This window comes from Podarcis filfolensis (genome assembly GCF_964270895.1).
Source record: "Podarcis filfolensis genome assembly, chromosome: 6".
NCBI classification, from domain to species: domain Eukaryota; kingdom Metazoa; phylum Chordata; class Lepidosauria; order Squamata; family Lacertidae; genus Podarcis; species Podarcis filfolensis.
In genome coordinates, this window is record NC_139609.1 from 30,407,512 (window position 1) to 30,423,918 (window position 16,407).

The 16,407-nt window shown below is 40.7% G+C and overlaps 1 protein-coding gene across 1 annotated transcript in view; it reads left to right on the forward strand.

Moving 5' to 3' along the window:
• Window positions 1-16,407, forward strand: part of COL24A1 (collagen type XXIV alpha 1 chain) — a 168,085-nt gene that overhangs the window by 93,395 nt on the left and 58,283 nt on the right. Inside the window, exon 25 of the mRNA XM_083620538.1 lies at window positions 14,444-14,497. Within this exon, the coding sequence (XP_083476664.1) occupies window positions 14,444-14,497 (54 nt within the window). The remainder of the gene's footprint in view (window positions 1-14,443; window positions 14,498-16,407) is intronic.

A 16,407-nucleotide genomic window follows, 5' to 3' on the forward strand; every position in this document is an offset into this window, starting at 1 on the left:
TTCAAAAGCATCAATTCTTCGGCGATCAGCCTTCTTTATGGTCCAGCTTTTACTTCCATACATCGCTGCTGGGAAAACCATAGCTTTTACTATACAGACTTTTGTTGGCAAGTTGATGTCTCTACTTTTGAATTGTTTAGTTGAGTCTTAAATGTTTGTGCTGTCCTACTAGAGACAAAATAATAGTCATCCCCTTAGGAACACATAGACACTAATACAGAATATTGGAACAGTGGTCCGTAGGATGAAATACAAAGAGAGAGGGATAACTCACTTTAAAATAGAATCCCTGGTTATTTGCTTCCAAACCACAGATATATTTGTGTAACCTTTGTCCCTACTTGCAAATAAGTATTATGTACAGAAGCGGCCTTAATTCCCTCTAAAAATATTAACAATATTGTATACAATGTATGTCAAATGTATTGTTTGTTTGGTTTCTTTTCATGAAGCAAAGCTGTATTTACACAATCAAATATATAACCAGACGTATATTTATTGTAAAAACGCATCTTGCAACTTTACTTCATTAGAAATGATCAAATAAATAAACAGCACATTTGGCCTATATGGTGCAGTAGCCAAAAAAGAAAAATGCTTTTAAAAAAACAAAAGTAGGAGTAGTGGACTATGGTGAATTGTGTACATAGCACTTAATTGTAAATTTGGACCAAATGTTGCAATTACTGAATTTAAGGAATATTTTTTGAGGTAGATGATAACATAGAATAGTAATGGAAAGAACTTTTTGGCTTTGGTTCAGTATTATCCTAAGTGCATAAACTTGACGAATCCATGGACCTGAACAACTGAGCCTCCTCATTCTGTTTACAGCCCTCCTGGCCAAATTCTGTACCAGGTGCAGCTTCCAGACCAAGGGTAGACTGAAATAGTATATTTGGATTTTGAAATCCTTTCTTGGCTTTTATAAGTGATGCATGCATGAATGTGGATGGTATCTATAGTCCCATTGATTGGAGATTATTAGGTCATAGTTTTCCCACAGTCTGAACATTTTTATCCTACATTCATGTTGGAGTTCCAAACTGCCCTCCTCTTCATGCAGAAAATACTGCTGGTGGTACCCTACTTAGGAATAATAATAATAATAATAATAATAATAATAATAATAATAATAATTTATTTCTATCCCGCCCATCTGGCTGGGTTTCCCCAGCCACTCTGGGCAGCTTCCAACAGAAGGTTAAAAATACATTAAAACATCAGTCGTTAAAAACTTCCCTAAACAGGGCTGCCTTCAGATGTCTTCTAAATGTCATAAACAGTGGTACCTCAGGTTACATACGCTTCAGGTTACATACGCTTCAGGTTACACACTCTGCTAACCCAGAAATAGTGCTTCAGGTTAAGAACTTTGCTTCAGGATAAGAACAGAAATCGGGCTCTGGCAGCGCAGCAGCAGCAGCAGGTCCCATTAGCTAAAGTGGTGCTTCAGGTTAAGAACAGTTTCAGGTTAAGTACGGACCTCTGGAACGAATGAAGTACTTAACCCGAGGTACCACTGTAGTTGTTTATTTCTTTAACATCTGATGGGAGGGCGTTCTACAGGGCAGGCGCCACTACCAAGAAGCCCTCTGCCTGGTTCCCTGTAACTTCACTTCTCGCAGTGAGAGAACCGCCGGAATGCCCTCGATGCTAGACCTCAGAGTCTGGGTTCCTTCAGGTATACAGGAATAGTTATACATTTGAATAGAAGATAAATGTATTTAATGCTCCTTATTTGGATTTATGAGTATGAGCAATACAGTGGTACCTTGGGTTACAGACGTTTCAGGTTAAAGACTCCGCTAACCCAGAAATAGTATCTCAGGTTAAGAACTTTGCTTCAGGCTGAGAACAGAAATCGCGGGGCAGCAGCAGGAGGAGGCCCCATTAGCTAAAGTGGTACCTCAGGTTAAGAACAGTTTCAGGTTAAGAACGGACCTCCGGAACGAATTAAGTTCTTAAACAGAGGTACCACTGTACTCACAAAAGTAATAAAAACTTGGTAACAACCTCAGTCAGTTCATTACAGTCATAGATCAGTTTAAATCTGATAACAGTTTTGCCTGTTAAATTATATCTGAGTTCTAGATCTGTCCATTGTTGATGACACTTTTTTAACAAGCTATATTCATCTCCCTGAACTTGTTTAGAAGTTTTAGCAGGGATGTGTAGAAACACACATATATGGTAATAGAAATTCCTGAAGCAATTTAGACAATATGCTCTAAAGCTGTCCAACAGTGTCCTCATTACAGGTGGGGAGAATGATTAGATTGATAGCTATAATGTCTGGGTTTTTTTTCCTGTTACTTGTACAGTTCTTTGTTATGCAGGATCTCCATGTGCCCTTGGCAAACATCAGTTTATTTATACTCCACATTTCCACAGTGGTGGCTTACAACACAGCAAATGAACAATAATGAACATAAAAAAAAATACACACATTAAGAACAATTAGAAATAATCATAATGTCAGTGAATACAGAAAATCCACACAGAAACAATGGAAATAAGCTAACCAAATTTAACATCTTAAAACTCAACAAGAGAGAGAACAATAGCCAACAAGGAAATAAAATTAGCACATACAAAATAGATGTTGGTTACTGGGGAAACCCAGCCAGATGGGCGGGGTATAAATAATAATAATAATAATAATAATAATAATAATAATAATAATAATAATAATAATAATTCCCAAAGGAATAGCATTAAATGTGTGCACAGTTACCTCTCTCTGGTTTTTCCAGAGTGAAAGAGCATCAAGGAAGCTTTATAAAATGGGTATCTGATGTGCTGAAAATCATGACACTTTTGAAGCAGCAGAGAAAAGTTGCGGGAAATTCTACAGGAATAATGGGAATGCCTTGCTATAATGGGATTTGAACAGGCACAGCTGGCCATAGTTCTTTCCTGTGTGAAGGCTACCCATGTAAGTTGTGTTTGCCACAGTTATTGCTTACAATGAGTCTGTAGACACTTCCAAGCAAGCCAGTATCTTGGTTCCCCCCTCCGTTCATTGTTGTTGTGAGCCTTGGAATGCAACAGGCTTTTTTATATAAGGGGAAGCTAATTTGTTTAAGATCCTTATTAGATCCATGACTTTGACAGAATAGAATTTAAAACCTGAAGTGGAATTCTGCAGCTTTCCCTGGCTGGTAAGATTAGCCACCTCTTACAGAATCAGCAGATCCCTTTAGACAGCATTTGATTAATTTAATGAGAACTAAAGGAGTTCAGCCAGAGCAGATTTACAATGCTGATGAGACAAAGTGTTTTTTGGGTTGGTTTTTTTTTTGGTGTGTTTTTTTGGAAAGTGATGCCAAGAAAAACATTGGCTTCAGCTACTGAGAAAATTGCCCCTGGATTAGAGGGAGAAAAGTCTCAACTGTGCTGGCATGTACAGTTGAGTTTCAGATTTTTAAATTACTAGCTGGCAGAACTTTGAAACCACATTGTATTACGCACAGACGCATGTAACCTGTCTTGTCCATCGCTGAGCATAATCCACTGCATGAATGGCTTTAGACATTTGAAAAAGATGATTGAAAGATGACATTCTTTCACACATGAAAACTTTTGTGACCTACAAAAGCGTTATGTTTCTTGGCTGCCATTATTACTTGGAAACATAACTCATTGCCAAGGGGCGGAGGAAACACCCTCTGAATATTTGATTTATATGGATGTGGGTTCCTCGCAGAGAAGCCCAATATAAAATTCAGTCTGTAGACAGTCAGACCAAGATAGAAAATGTCAGCAGCAGACCAAAGGACCATAAACAGAATGTTGAGCTGTTGTCAGAAGGGCAAATAAGAATGTCATGTGAGCATATGAAGCTTCCTATTGGTCTCTACAGCCCAGTACTGCCTTTTCTGATTTGCTCTTTCAAGCCTGAAGCAGTGGCCCTTGCTAACCCAGTGAGTTATTTAAACTGGAGATAAAACCCAGGATCAACCCTGGGATCTTTTGCATTCAAAGCATGTGGTCCGATGTTATAGTATGGGATACCACCAATGCAAAACTGTATTTAAATACATGTGTCTGTTGGTTGACAGGTATTCATTACAAGTATATGTATTCTGTTCTAGCAACAAACACACAGAGGGTAACTAAAACAATGTATGGGAGTTCTGCTAGAAATGATATGCCTGGTTGAGCTATTACAGGCTCACATTTAAGAAAAAGCATAGCCAATCTTTTTTGTATAGACCTGCCTGCTTGGAAGCTTTGCACTTAACTGCCTCGTTGCTAAACTTGTTTTAGGCCTTGAGGATACCTAATTTATCTAGGAGAGGAAATCATAATTGCCTATGCCCAAAATTAAAAGGAAAATTGAAATTGCTTTAAATGATTGAGGACTTGAAGATGCTGAGTAGAACAAATTCTTCGAACTTTGTAGAAATGCCTCAGGTTTGGAGATAAGGAGCCAAAAAACAGAAGACAAGGCAATAAATCTGCAATATGATTGCAGAAGAACTGGACTGCTAATGTTTCATTAGCACAAGATGTAACTATCTCAGCCAGTTTTCAAAATTAACATCTGTGTTGCAAGAGCTGTGAGCTTGTAGCATCACAAGGGTCATAAGTCTCTGAGCCATGCTTTCCAAGGTAACTCACAACAGGAAAAAAGAATTGCAACAAAACACATAGGGGCAGTTCAAATGTGCGGCCTTGTGGTTGAGCACATACCTGTCTATTTGCATCATCTGGAGGAGGAGACAGGAAGCATCTGTTTCCTGGTTTAAACTAACCACAGTTTGTTATGTCTGAACCGGGATCTGTGGTTAGTTTAAACTACAGTTTATTCGAACTAGCCAGGATCACAGACCACAGTGTATCTTGGTTTGTTTAAAGAAACAGGTTAAACCCAGGAGCAAATGCTGGTGACGTCTGCCAGAGAAATGGGGTGATTGCTTGACCTAAAGCTTGATCCTGTCCATTTGTCATATTTCAGTGTTCCGTCCAAACGACATTACATCAGAAACAGGCCTCAACAAATTAAATTTACAATTAAAGCAGCAGGAGCAAATCCAATTTAAAACAGAAGACTTTTTTATTTTTTTAATCTCATTAAATGGCTGGAAAAGCAACTGCATTTTTAGCTGACCTTTAAATGCCATCAAAGAGCGTGCTAATGACGCGGACAAGAGAAAGGCGTTCCTCAGACTTGGAACAACTAAGTAGGCCTTGGCTTCACCATCACCTCACCTCAGAACACCAACAAAGAACTGGGCAAGTTTGGGTGAGAATAGGCAATCCTTCAGGTGCCCTGAGCCCAGACTATTTAAGATTTATAGGTAAAAATCAGCACTTTGATCCATGCCTGAAAAGTAAGTGGTAGTCTGTGATGATTTATTTCAATACTGAAGGTGGCGGGAGAAACTGGAGGAAATGACACTGAGGGAATTAAGCCTAGAGAGCTATATAATTTCTATGTATTAAGTGCCATATGTTAATTCCTATGGTTGTTCCAGAAATTCAGCCACTCCTCACTTGGAGTGCCTTTCAGGGCTCCTAAAACACTTCCTTGCGGGAGAGGCAAGCTTTTATGAACTCTCCTGAGCAACTCACAGCCTCATTTGGATCAGAGCAATACCTGGATTAGAGATGGGAGCATTGCTTCCACAAACCCCTTGCTTCTCCCTGCCAGCCCCCAAAGCACCCTTTCCTTCTTTTCCCTTCCTGTAGCTGTTTCCAGGGATTGTGGCAGCAACTGCAGAAAAGGAGACATAGAAGTTCTATTTTCCTTCCTCCTCCCAGCTCTCAACTATTGCTACTACCAAACAAGAACAAAATAAACCAGGAACCCACACTCTCCCCCCCAAAGAAATCTTAGTTGTTTGCGTTTGGGGAGACTTGAACCATCTTTTCATTTGCTTAGGTTGGCTCTGGAACGAAATGAGAATCCCTGCTTGAGAATCCTTGGCTAATCCTATATTATTTCAAATGCACATTTGAAATGTGGACGCCGTGTGGTTCATCTTGCAAAATGTACTTAACCCAGCGGTGGGTTAACGACACAGGTTTTTACCCTGACTTACGAACCTTTGATTTGCTACCCGGTTAAGATTTCACAAGTCAGAAATGTTACATCAACCAGACTCAATTCTTTGGGAACTTTTAGAAGGAAAACACACCTTTATAATCATATTCCCAACGTGAGTGAGTTTCTGTGGATCCTGGTGCTCCTGCCATAACATTCTTAGTACTTCAGCTAAGTGGCAGGAAATTGAGTTTGAAGTATGAAGGTGAGGCATCAACCCAAAGACCACACACAAAAATTCCGGCTTGCTAGTCTGATGGAGTGAAGCAGCTCTTACTCTGTGAATTGAGTATTGGGTTTGGTTATAACTCAGTGCCAAATGAACCATGTTCCATCCTGGTTTTGTTAGGTCTGGAAAACTCTACTATCTTAAGATGAAATGCTTGTGGCAAATAGCTACTTTACACAGAAGTACGACCTGTAGTTTGCTTACTCTCTAGAAATTCTGTATATGACTGCTACCTTAATGGGGTTTGTTGGGGTGGGCACTCACATGCATGTTCATTCTTGTGTATTTAAATTTAAAGCAGCCCAATGAGGACTGAGAACGACCAGTAGCCATGAAATGTACCATGGGGTGTTGGAAAAGGAAAAACGGAATGGGGCGACAGTATGGGATGATTGGAATGCCCTTCTTGGAGAGAATGGGTGACCAGAACTCTGAATAGGAGGGAAGAGATACTGCAGTATTTTGTTACAGGCCTCACTAGTAGTTTCAGAGGTAGCGATTACAAAAGACTTCAGCTCTTCTTTTGAAAACAATAGGCTGGACAGCAGATAAGGAGACTCAAATTATATCCAAATAGTACTGTACTGTACTACTGTGAGTTTTTATCCATATAGGAAAATCACGGTACATACTACAAATCACCTGTGAAACATCAGTTTCAACAACAACAACAAATTAAAGTTCCTATAAACGAACAGTTGTTCCTGATTCATTGATTCCATCTGGAATGATGAAATGCACTAGTCTCTCCAGAATAGTTGTGTGTTGCAATTCTTCAAATTTGATAGATCTCCTTTTATAGGAAAATTACGTCTTGTGCTTCAGTATACAGAACAAGCTGTCTGAAATACTTTTATAACTCCGCTGCCTCAAGGAAATCTGTGTTTCTTTTTCTTTTACCAAAAAAGAAAAGAAAAGAAAGTTATCAGGGTTCTGTTACATATGTCCTTAATTCCATGCTAGTCGTGTTCTCTGGAATTACCATCTGTTCACTTACTTTTTTGCAGAGGATCCATGTAATGTCAAATTGTTGCAGTCTGGTGCTTCATGTGTTGTCCTCTCCCCCCCTCCAGGCCTGATGCGTGATGATCCCCACCCCTCCCCACATTTTGGCAATAAAACACTGTCCAGTGTGGACAGGCAAAGTACTATCAAGGCTTTTCGTGGCCCCTGTGTGTTTAATTAAAGTTTCTTACTTGCAGATCCCATCCATTTAATTGTTTCCTGTTGATAATGTTTCGTCATAATTGTATGCCACCTTTACAACAAGGAGAATAGCGATACATCTTAGTTGGGGGATTAGTGATTAACAGCTTTACTTGATATATAATAATTTCATTATTTATATCCCACTCATCTGGCTGGGTTTCCCCAGCCACTCTGAGTGGCTTACAACATATCTAAAAACATTATAAAAACATCAATCCTTAAAATCTTCCCTAAACAGGGCTGTTTAGCCCTGATAGCCCCAGCATTGCTTTCTATTCGTGCTGCGGGGTAATGGAAGGGTTTACCTTCTCATATATATATTTTTCTTTTTTATACAGTGAAACATTGACATAAAAATGGAAAGAAAACCAATAATTAAAGCTCCCCACCCTTGCAGGAGCAGAAACCAACAATGGTGCCATTAGCAGGCCGATGATTAGTAATCCCCAGCTGTAATAAACGTAAATAAGGAAGGAAAAAGCTGAATCGGGAAAGTATTAATTGACTTTGTGAAGGACCTTTGCCCAACAAGCTGTGATTGTAAATAAGCATTATAGAAAAATGTTGGCCACAGGGAAGGGCATTTCGGGGGACCATGGTGGTTCTCTTTCTGACTGTATGGACTCTCTTGTTTAATTCCACTTCCAGCTAGTTACAGAAAAGTAATGCCTCTGCAACACTAAGACTTGTTTGGATGCAACATTAGCATAGCAAGATACAACTGAAACACAGGCTTTATTAATTTGGGGATGAAATAGCTAACTACCAGTATGGCTTTCCACCAAAGAGGCAACACTGTCCATCTGCTAGTTCCTAACTCTTCCTATTCTTAGTGCTCCACCCCTTAAACTCCCTGAATTTGAGGTATTTTGTGCCTGTAGGCATTTTCTTCCATTGCTAATCTGTTGGAAGCAACCGTATGTGAAAATTGCACTTTGCTAAACATATCATGCCAGAAAGGAAGGCACAAACTTCAGCCAATGAATCAGCTTTCTCAAATGAGAAGTGTGCATAGCAGTAGTGGGGAAATGATAAGATAAATGTAGATGAGGTAATTGTTTTGAGCATCCCTTCAGAAAACTGGTTGGAGGTACAGGAAGAAGTAAAGTGTATATAAATATATGCGATAAGTAACTGCTTGTGCAGGGAATTCATGGAGCTACCTAGTTATAATCTTCTTTCTAAAAGGGTCTACTGAAGGATTATTATCATTGCTATTACATGCTCAAGTGTCCCCCCCCCCAACTAAGCACATCATGTTTCCAATTATTTTACTGTAGTCCAACTTTTTAACACACAGCAGATGCCCTGGGAGAAGCTTTGCCTGCCTTAAGCATGTGTTAGATGTGGGATCTACCCTCTGATTAATTTTCCAGAAGAACGCATGTGTCAAGGAGGCTTCTAAAAAGTCATCTTTGCCGTTAGAGAGAGACAAACAGAAACCACAGCACAATATTTTCTGTAGTTGTTTTAAAAGCGCATTCCACTTCAGTTTGAGATTGTCCTTCGTTTTCGTTTGCATGTACAGTGGTACCTCAGGTTACATACACTTCAGGTTACAGACTCTGCTAACCCAGAAATAGTACCTCAGGTTAAGAATTTTGCTTCAGGATGAAAACAGAAATCGTGCTCCAGCGGCGCAGCAGCAGCGGGAGGCCCCATTAGCTAAAGTGATACCTCAGGTTAAGAACAGTTTCCGGTTAAGAATGGACCTCCAGAACGAATTAAGTTCTTAACCCGAGGTACCACTGTATGCTGTTTAGTGTATTGATGGTGTGACATTTTCTTTAGTATGATATCGCACAGAAAATCTGTTAGTTTCAGGGGACAGTGACTTAACCATCATCCAGTAGGTTCTGGTTTTCACCCTGTGCTTAAATTGTGATAGCCTTTGGGAGTGCTGAAATGATCCCTTTTATCTTTAGGTAGCCCATTGTTTCTGACTCAGATGCTGGCTTGTATATTTTTGTGTTCCAACCCTAAAGTTTTGCCTTTTTGTGCTTGTTATTTCTCAGCTTTGTTCCTGGCTCTCTGATTTGTCTGTGCTCCAGTCTTAATTCTATTAAAAAGCCTAATTTCTAGCTTCAAACCTACCTGATCTGAATCTCTGCTTGTCCTGGATGGGGTTTCATTAGGGTATTTTGTCAACTGCCTTTTAATTAGACATTTTCTGGATACATTACATCCTGAACTTTTTAATTCCTTTTCCCCCCTAGTTTAATTTATAGCTTGTCACTTGCCCTGGGGGCTGGACCATGCCAGTCAGTCTTTGGCACTCATGGGCCTTGGGAATATTTTTTCAAGCAGAGGAAAACAACTTGGCTTTCAGCCTTTATAAATATAGAGTGCATAATGCAGTACCAATCTCCAACTTCTCCACTATGGAAGAAGAAAAAAACCCTCACCCTCTAATTAAAATGTTCTCAGGAAAACATCTGAGAGTAGCACTTTTTAGAAGTCCAGATGATGAATAAAAAGATTAGGCTTGCTGCGCGTGTTAAGATGGATGTGAAAATATACCCCAATTGGTTTTGTGATGCCTATTAAATGGGCATTAAATGTGCTGAGGCAGGATGGTGCTGCACAGGCTTTTATGCCTCCCTGGTTGCCAGGACATGTGTGCAACCAATGCCTTTTCAGCCTGCAAGGCACACACACACCACCCCCCAGAAGAGGCCATTTATTGGCCAACTTGAAATGCAGCAGCTGGTGGGAACTCAACGCTAGCTACCCAGGCGGCCAATGAGAATTTCCCCTGTGGCCGCCTGGCCATGTTTCTCACTGCCCGGGGATGGCGACTGAGCTTGAGGGTCCGCAACAACCGCCCATCTGGAGGAAGGGATAAGTGTCCATTATGTGCCATCGATAAGCAGGCAGTTGACTGGTTCACCACATGCACACCCTGACTGTGAGCAAGGAGAATCTGTGGTTACCCCCTTCTCCACCCATGCATGAGCCTTTGAGGGCAGGTACCGTATTTTTCGCTCGATAACACGCACCTGACCATAACACGCACATCGTTTTTAGAGGAGGAAAACAAGGGAAAAAACATTCTGAATGAAACAGTGGATGTATCATTTTTGTGCTTCATGCTGTGGCCACAGACATGTGATCTGATGGTGAATTTGGGGTGACCCAATGCAAAAATCCTGAGAATCCCTGTGGATCCATGCTTTGTAACCACGTTTTTGCACCATTGCAGCCCCAGGCAACAGTGGGTGTGTGATTTTGGGGGGGGCAGGCTGTAGCCATGGACATGCTATGTGCTCTGATGGTGAATTTGGGGTGACCCAATGCAAAGATCCTGAGGATCCATGTTTTGTAACCACGTTTTTGCACCATTGCAGCCCCAGGCAACAGTGGGTGCGTGATTTGGGGGGGCAGGCTGTAGCCATGGACATGCTATGTGATCTGATGGTGAATTTGGGGTGACCCAATGCAAAGATCCTGAGGATCCATGTGGATCCATGCTTTTTAACCACATTTTTGCACCATTGCAGCCCCAGGCAACAGTGCGTGTGTGATTTTTGGGGGGCAGGCTGTAGCCATGGACATGCTATGTGATCTGATGGTGAATTTGGGGTGACCCAATGCAAAGATCCTGAGGATCCATGTGGATCCATGCTTTTTAACCACATTTTTGCACCATTGCAGCCCCAGGCAACAGTGCGTGTGTGATTTTTTGGGGGCAGGCTGTAGCCATGGACATGCTATGTGATCTGATGGTGAATTTGGGGTGACCCAATGCAAAGATCCTGAGGATCCATGTGGATCCATGCTTTTTAACCACATTTTAAGTGGGGAAGGAAGGAAAAATACAGAATGGACAAGGAGCACGAGAGGGGTGTGCAGAGAAGCAGCTGGCTAAGAATGCAGGAGAGGGGTATAACGGGAGGGAGGAAAGGAAGGCAAAAGTTTTCCCTCACCTACCCACCCAAGCCAGCCAGCTCGCGCGCGCTCTCTCTCTCTCTCTCTCTCTCTCTCTCTCTCCCTCCTGCATGTTTTCAGCAGCACCGGAGCACAGCTTTCCCCTCTGCTTGCCTGGAGGGGAGGGGCTTTCCCTGCTCTTTGTTCCGTTTGAGCAAACACAGCAAGGAAACAGAGGAGGGTGGGCAGTAAGACCCTGAGGCAGAATGCAGGAAAGCAGCCACTTCCTCTTTTCAGGTTTCCCTTCTCCGAGACGCGCGATTTGATTTTTGCCTGATTTTTTTTGCCATTTGGCTCCAGGGACCACACATTCGCTCAATAACACGCACAGACATTTCCCCTTCCTTTTTAGGAGAAAAAATCTGCGTGTTATAGAGGGAAAAATACGGTATATACTGGTCCTATTTTCAATAATCTACAAGAACAAAGGAATAAAAATAATATTCAGATAGACTGATTATCCCAATATAGGTAAAGGTAAAATGTTAAGGACCCCTGGATGGTTAAGTCCAGTCAAAGGTGACTGGGGTGTGGTGCTCATCTCGCTTCAGGCCGAGGGAGCCAGCGTTTGTCCACAGACAGCTTTCCAGGTCATGTGGCCAGCATGAATAAATCACTTCTGGCGCAGTGGTAGCCAGAGCCCATGGAAATGCTGTTTGCCTTCCTACTACAGCAGTGCCTATTTATCTACTTGCGCTGGTGTGCTTTCGAACTGCTAGGTTGGCAGAAGCTGGGACAGAGCAACGGGAGCTCACCCCGTCACGCTGACTTGAACCACCAACCTTCCAATCGACAAGCCCAAGAGGCTCAGTGGTTTAGACCACCGCGCCAGCCGCTCCCGATAAATATATATCCCAATATATTGGCACCCTGATAATAAAAATCAGTGCCACAACCAACAAAGCTGTCTGTTTTCCATGATTCTGAGATCACCCAAGCATGGTCTTTGAGTCCCCAAAAATTTTAATTAGTGAAACTAGAAGATACTTGACTTCCCAAATGCCATACATAGCTAATCTTGAATACCAAAACAGTGAAGGGCTTTCACCTTGGCCCGTTGTCAGGCCCTCCCTTCAGCAATTCAGGAAGGCCGTTATAGGAGGATACCGTATGAGGAGAGGAAATGCCCATGTGGCTCTGGGCAGCTGGAAACAATGGAGCATGCCCTTCTTCATTGCCAGTCTTATATAGACATTCGAGCCAGGTTTATGCAGCCCATCCTATAAAAATTCCCAGGGCGTTCAGAACAACACAACATCTCCCTATTACTACAGGACGAAAGCCCAGAAGTCACATATTCCATTGCCAGATTCTGCGCTGCCATGATAGATACTCGTTGAAGGATGGTCTATGCTACAAATCAGTCCTAAAATGAAGGCCCATATTGTTAGGTCTGTATCATTGAAGCCTCACCCCAGCATTTCCATGTTTGAACTGGTCTTTTTAATTCTTCTTATTGCCTGGGGATTCATAGTTTGATGGCCAGTGCTTCAATAGTTTGATACTGATGAATCAATAAAGCTAATTTGATACGAGGTGAAATTGGTTTGTTCCTATTTTCCAATATACAGAGCCAATAGCCAATTTATGAGTTTTTTTAAATTAAATATCAGCAGTGCTATTTTTCCAGAAAAAGAGGTGCCGGAACTCACCATGAATGCCTCCCCTTTTCTCTTATCATGGCAATGGTGCCCATCTGAGAGGTGCCAGATCTGAGTTCCAGTGAGTTCTGGCTGAAAAAAAGCCCTGCATATCTGTCTGCTACATTGCACTTCTAATACCTTGTTTTAATCTTTTGAAGATTGTCAGCTTCTGTTAGCGGTATTTGTGATCCCGGGCTCTTAACGCTGTTTCATCAAACACCAATTTTATAAGCTCTTAGAAAGACTGGATGTTTCCAATAATGCTTGCTTTACAATTACAGCATCTTGAGTCTCCTAAAGTTTGTGTACTGCTATTGTTTGAAGTCTCGAAGGTATTTTCCCAGGGAGGAAAATCTTGCAGCTGAGAGCCATTTATACACAGAAACACATCTGTATCGCAACTACCCTTTATTCTTGGATGAGACTCCCAGTACCTAAGCAAGAAGCTTCAGAACTTGCGCTTTTTTTTGCTCTTGTCCTTTCCTTCTGCTCTGAAGATAGCCAGAATTATGACCTCCAGAATACTTATTTGGCAGTTGCTAAACTTCCTCTGTAGAAATATAGCATGCAAACAGTTTATGGGGCAGGCAGAAAGCTCTGTGCTTTCGTTAGCCAAATTAGTCTTGGGTGAGGCTTATAAATAGTTGCTTGTGGTTCATAAGGATTGCCTTAAAGGCACCATGCAAATAAGCTTTTTGTAATCTTGAGAGTCTCTCTCGCTCATATTTTTTATGGTTTGAGACATTGGTATTCTCCCCTTCCAAAGTCTTGAGGCACCTTCCAACAAAATAAACAATAATACAATAATAAGAAAGCACAGTTTAAAGTAGTAAACAGTCTTCACTCACCAAGCTGAATAATTGTCCAAACTGATTGGAGTTATTAGTTATATTAATATAGTGTTGGCAGCCCTAAGTTCCCCACTCCTAGGCCAGAAAATCGGATAATGTGTGACAGTTTGACAAAATTAATTTGGGCTAAGCTCCCCCCACCCCCCACAGGGAACACTAATGAGTTCCATGAGCTCGTTTAAAATAAAGATTGGACCCATTCATTGTTGCGTCATTCCAGTGACACATTTGTGATGAATTTATGGTAGCTTGACTGGGGCTAGGATTAAAGTGATATTAAAACAGCTGTGCCATTAGGATTCATGCTCTTCCAACATTAATCTCAAAGTTGAAATGTATACGGATGAAATCACTAGAAGACATGAGAAAATAATAATTAGCTCCCACTAAACCCCAGTGGACCAAACTCTGTATCTTTGGGTGTAGGGAAAAGCACTTACATCGATGATTCTGGTAACACCATTAGCATGAGTTGATGCTCAAATATGAAGATACGAAATTAGAAACCCATCTACTTTTGTTTTCCCTGTAGGGTCCCATCGGCTTACCTGGTGAAACTGGATCATCCGGAGGACCCGGCGAGAAGGTGTATAATGAGATGCTAGTACTGATAATGTAATAATCACTCTGGCACACGTAATGTTCCAAATACAGTAAAATTGCAAAAGCTGTATGTGAGGGTTTTGATCTTGGTTAATCTTGCCAAACTTGACAAGATGATGAAGACCTGTGCTTGGGCCTCCCACCTCTTTATCTTTTTCTCTAAAATCAGCTGCAGCCTCCTTCCAGTATGGAGAACAGGAGTTCCCCTTGTGCCATTTCCCCAATTATAAATAACCCTTCCCCTGGAGCAGTTAATTTTCTTGTTAGGGGAAGCTTACATTTATTTGAAAGTTTTCCTTAATGGGGCAAATAGCACCTTTGAGAGTTGACATTCATCAAAAATGTGTAGGAGGGAGGGTGTGTTTTGGAGGGCATTGTCCAATGCCCGTGTGACCCCAATTGAGATTATAAGGCTACAGCAGCTGCTTTCTGCTAACAATTGAAAAATGGAAATCTACACCCTTGATCTTTGCTGTCTTGTCAAGTTTGGTCCTAAGTTACAAACTAGACAGATTTCAAACATGCACACATATTAGTGGTGTTTGCCTATGGTGTCTGTTGAATTGTAAAGTCATTATTATTATTATTATTATTATTATTATTATTATTATATTTTATTAAAGATTTTTCTTTGGTTACAAGAGTACGTACATCATCTCAATTTTCAGATCATAAATTCATTTCTGTAGAACAGTCATACTCAACGTGAGACTTAAATGTTGTATACAGTATAAGGTAGGCGGAGAAGAGAACTGCATGGAAATCAAAGACTGGCAAAGCAAGAAGTTTTATTCAAGAGCATTTGGAACATCTGGGAGATTAATAGCCTTATCTAATTTTAGAATACACAGTAGGGTTAAGTTATATTTCCAAATGTCCTTATTACTACAACCCTTTAATGTTCTGAAGAATTCTCTATTATTCCTTTTCTTAAAATTGAAAACAGGAAACTATTATTTAAATGGATGTCTGGTTTCATTATGCTAGAAACCTAAATATTTTTCAGTGTGATCTAGCATATTTGTTATTTCTACCCTGAAGGGAAAAATTATTTCAGCCAGTTTAATGGCAGGAATTCAAAAGGAAATTCTAGAGAAAGAGAGGGATTCAGCATAGCGCTAAGTGGGCAATGTATGCAGGGAATGAGGTTTGCTCACGCAATGGGGCTGTCCCCTATCTCTCCTCCCACCACTCACCCCCTAAATCAGAGCAGATTTGGGAGGAAGATGGGGGGAAGTCCTGTTGCGCAAGTGGACTTTGTTCTGTGCACACAACAACTTAGTGGCATCCCACCCCAAAATTTTATTCTATGATGGTATTGTATCTGACATGAAAAATGTGAAAAGTCACTTTCGTTATATGTTAACATCAAAGTAAAATAACTGAAAAATAAACTTATTTCCTCTCTTCAGGATATAACTAAGAGATGGATTTTAATAATGCCAAGCAGTATGACACAGTAATTGCAATTGGTTGCTACTTAAGGATAAACTGACAAGATTATTTTCAGATTAAAACCAAAGTTTTGAATCAAGAGAATAAAATATTGGGGTAATTAATCAGTTTTGAAATGGAATGAAACCCTTAAGAGGCACTTATCATTATCACACCATTTGCTTATTTCTCTGTAACATATCATTTTACATAGAGTGCTGAAATAATTTTTCTCATAAAACTATTTTACACACATGATATATTGTAAGGTGTATTTTAATAGTGTAACACTTTTTTTTGGTCTGTTGTTGATAATTGTGCTATTTCAATACACATTCCATTAGGGCTACACAAAGTGTTTGTATGCCAATGTTGTTGTTGTTGTTGTTGTTGTTATTTAGATTGGTGCACCGCCCTATACCTGTAGATCTCACGATGTTTCACAACATAAGAGTTTTT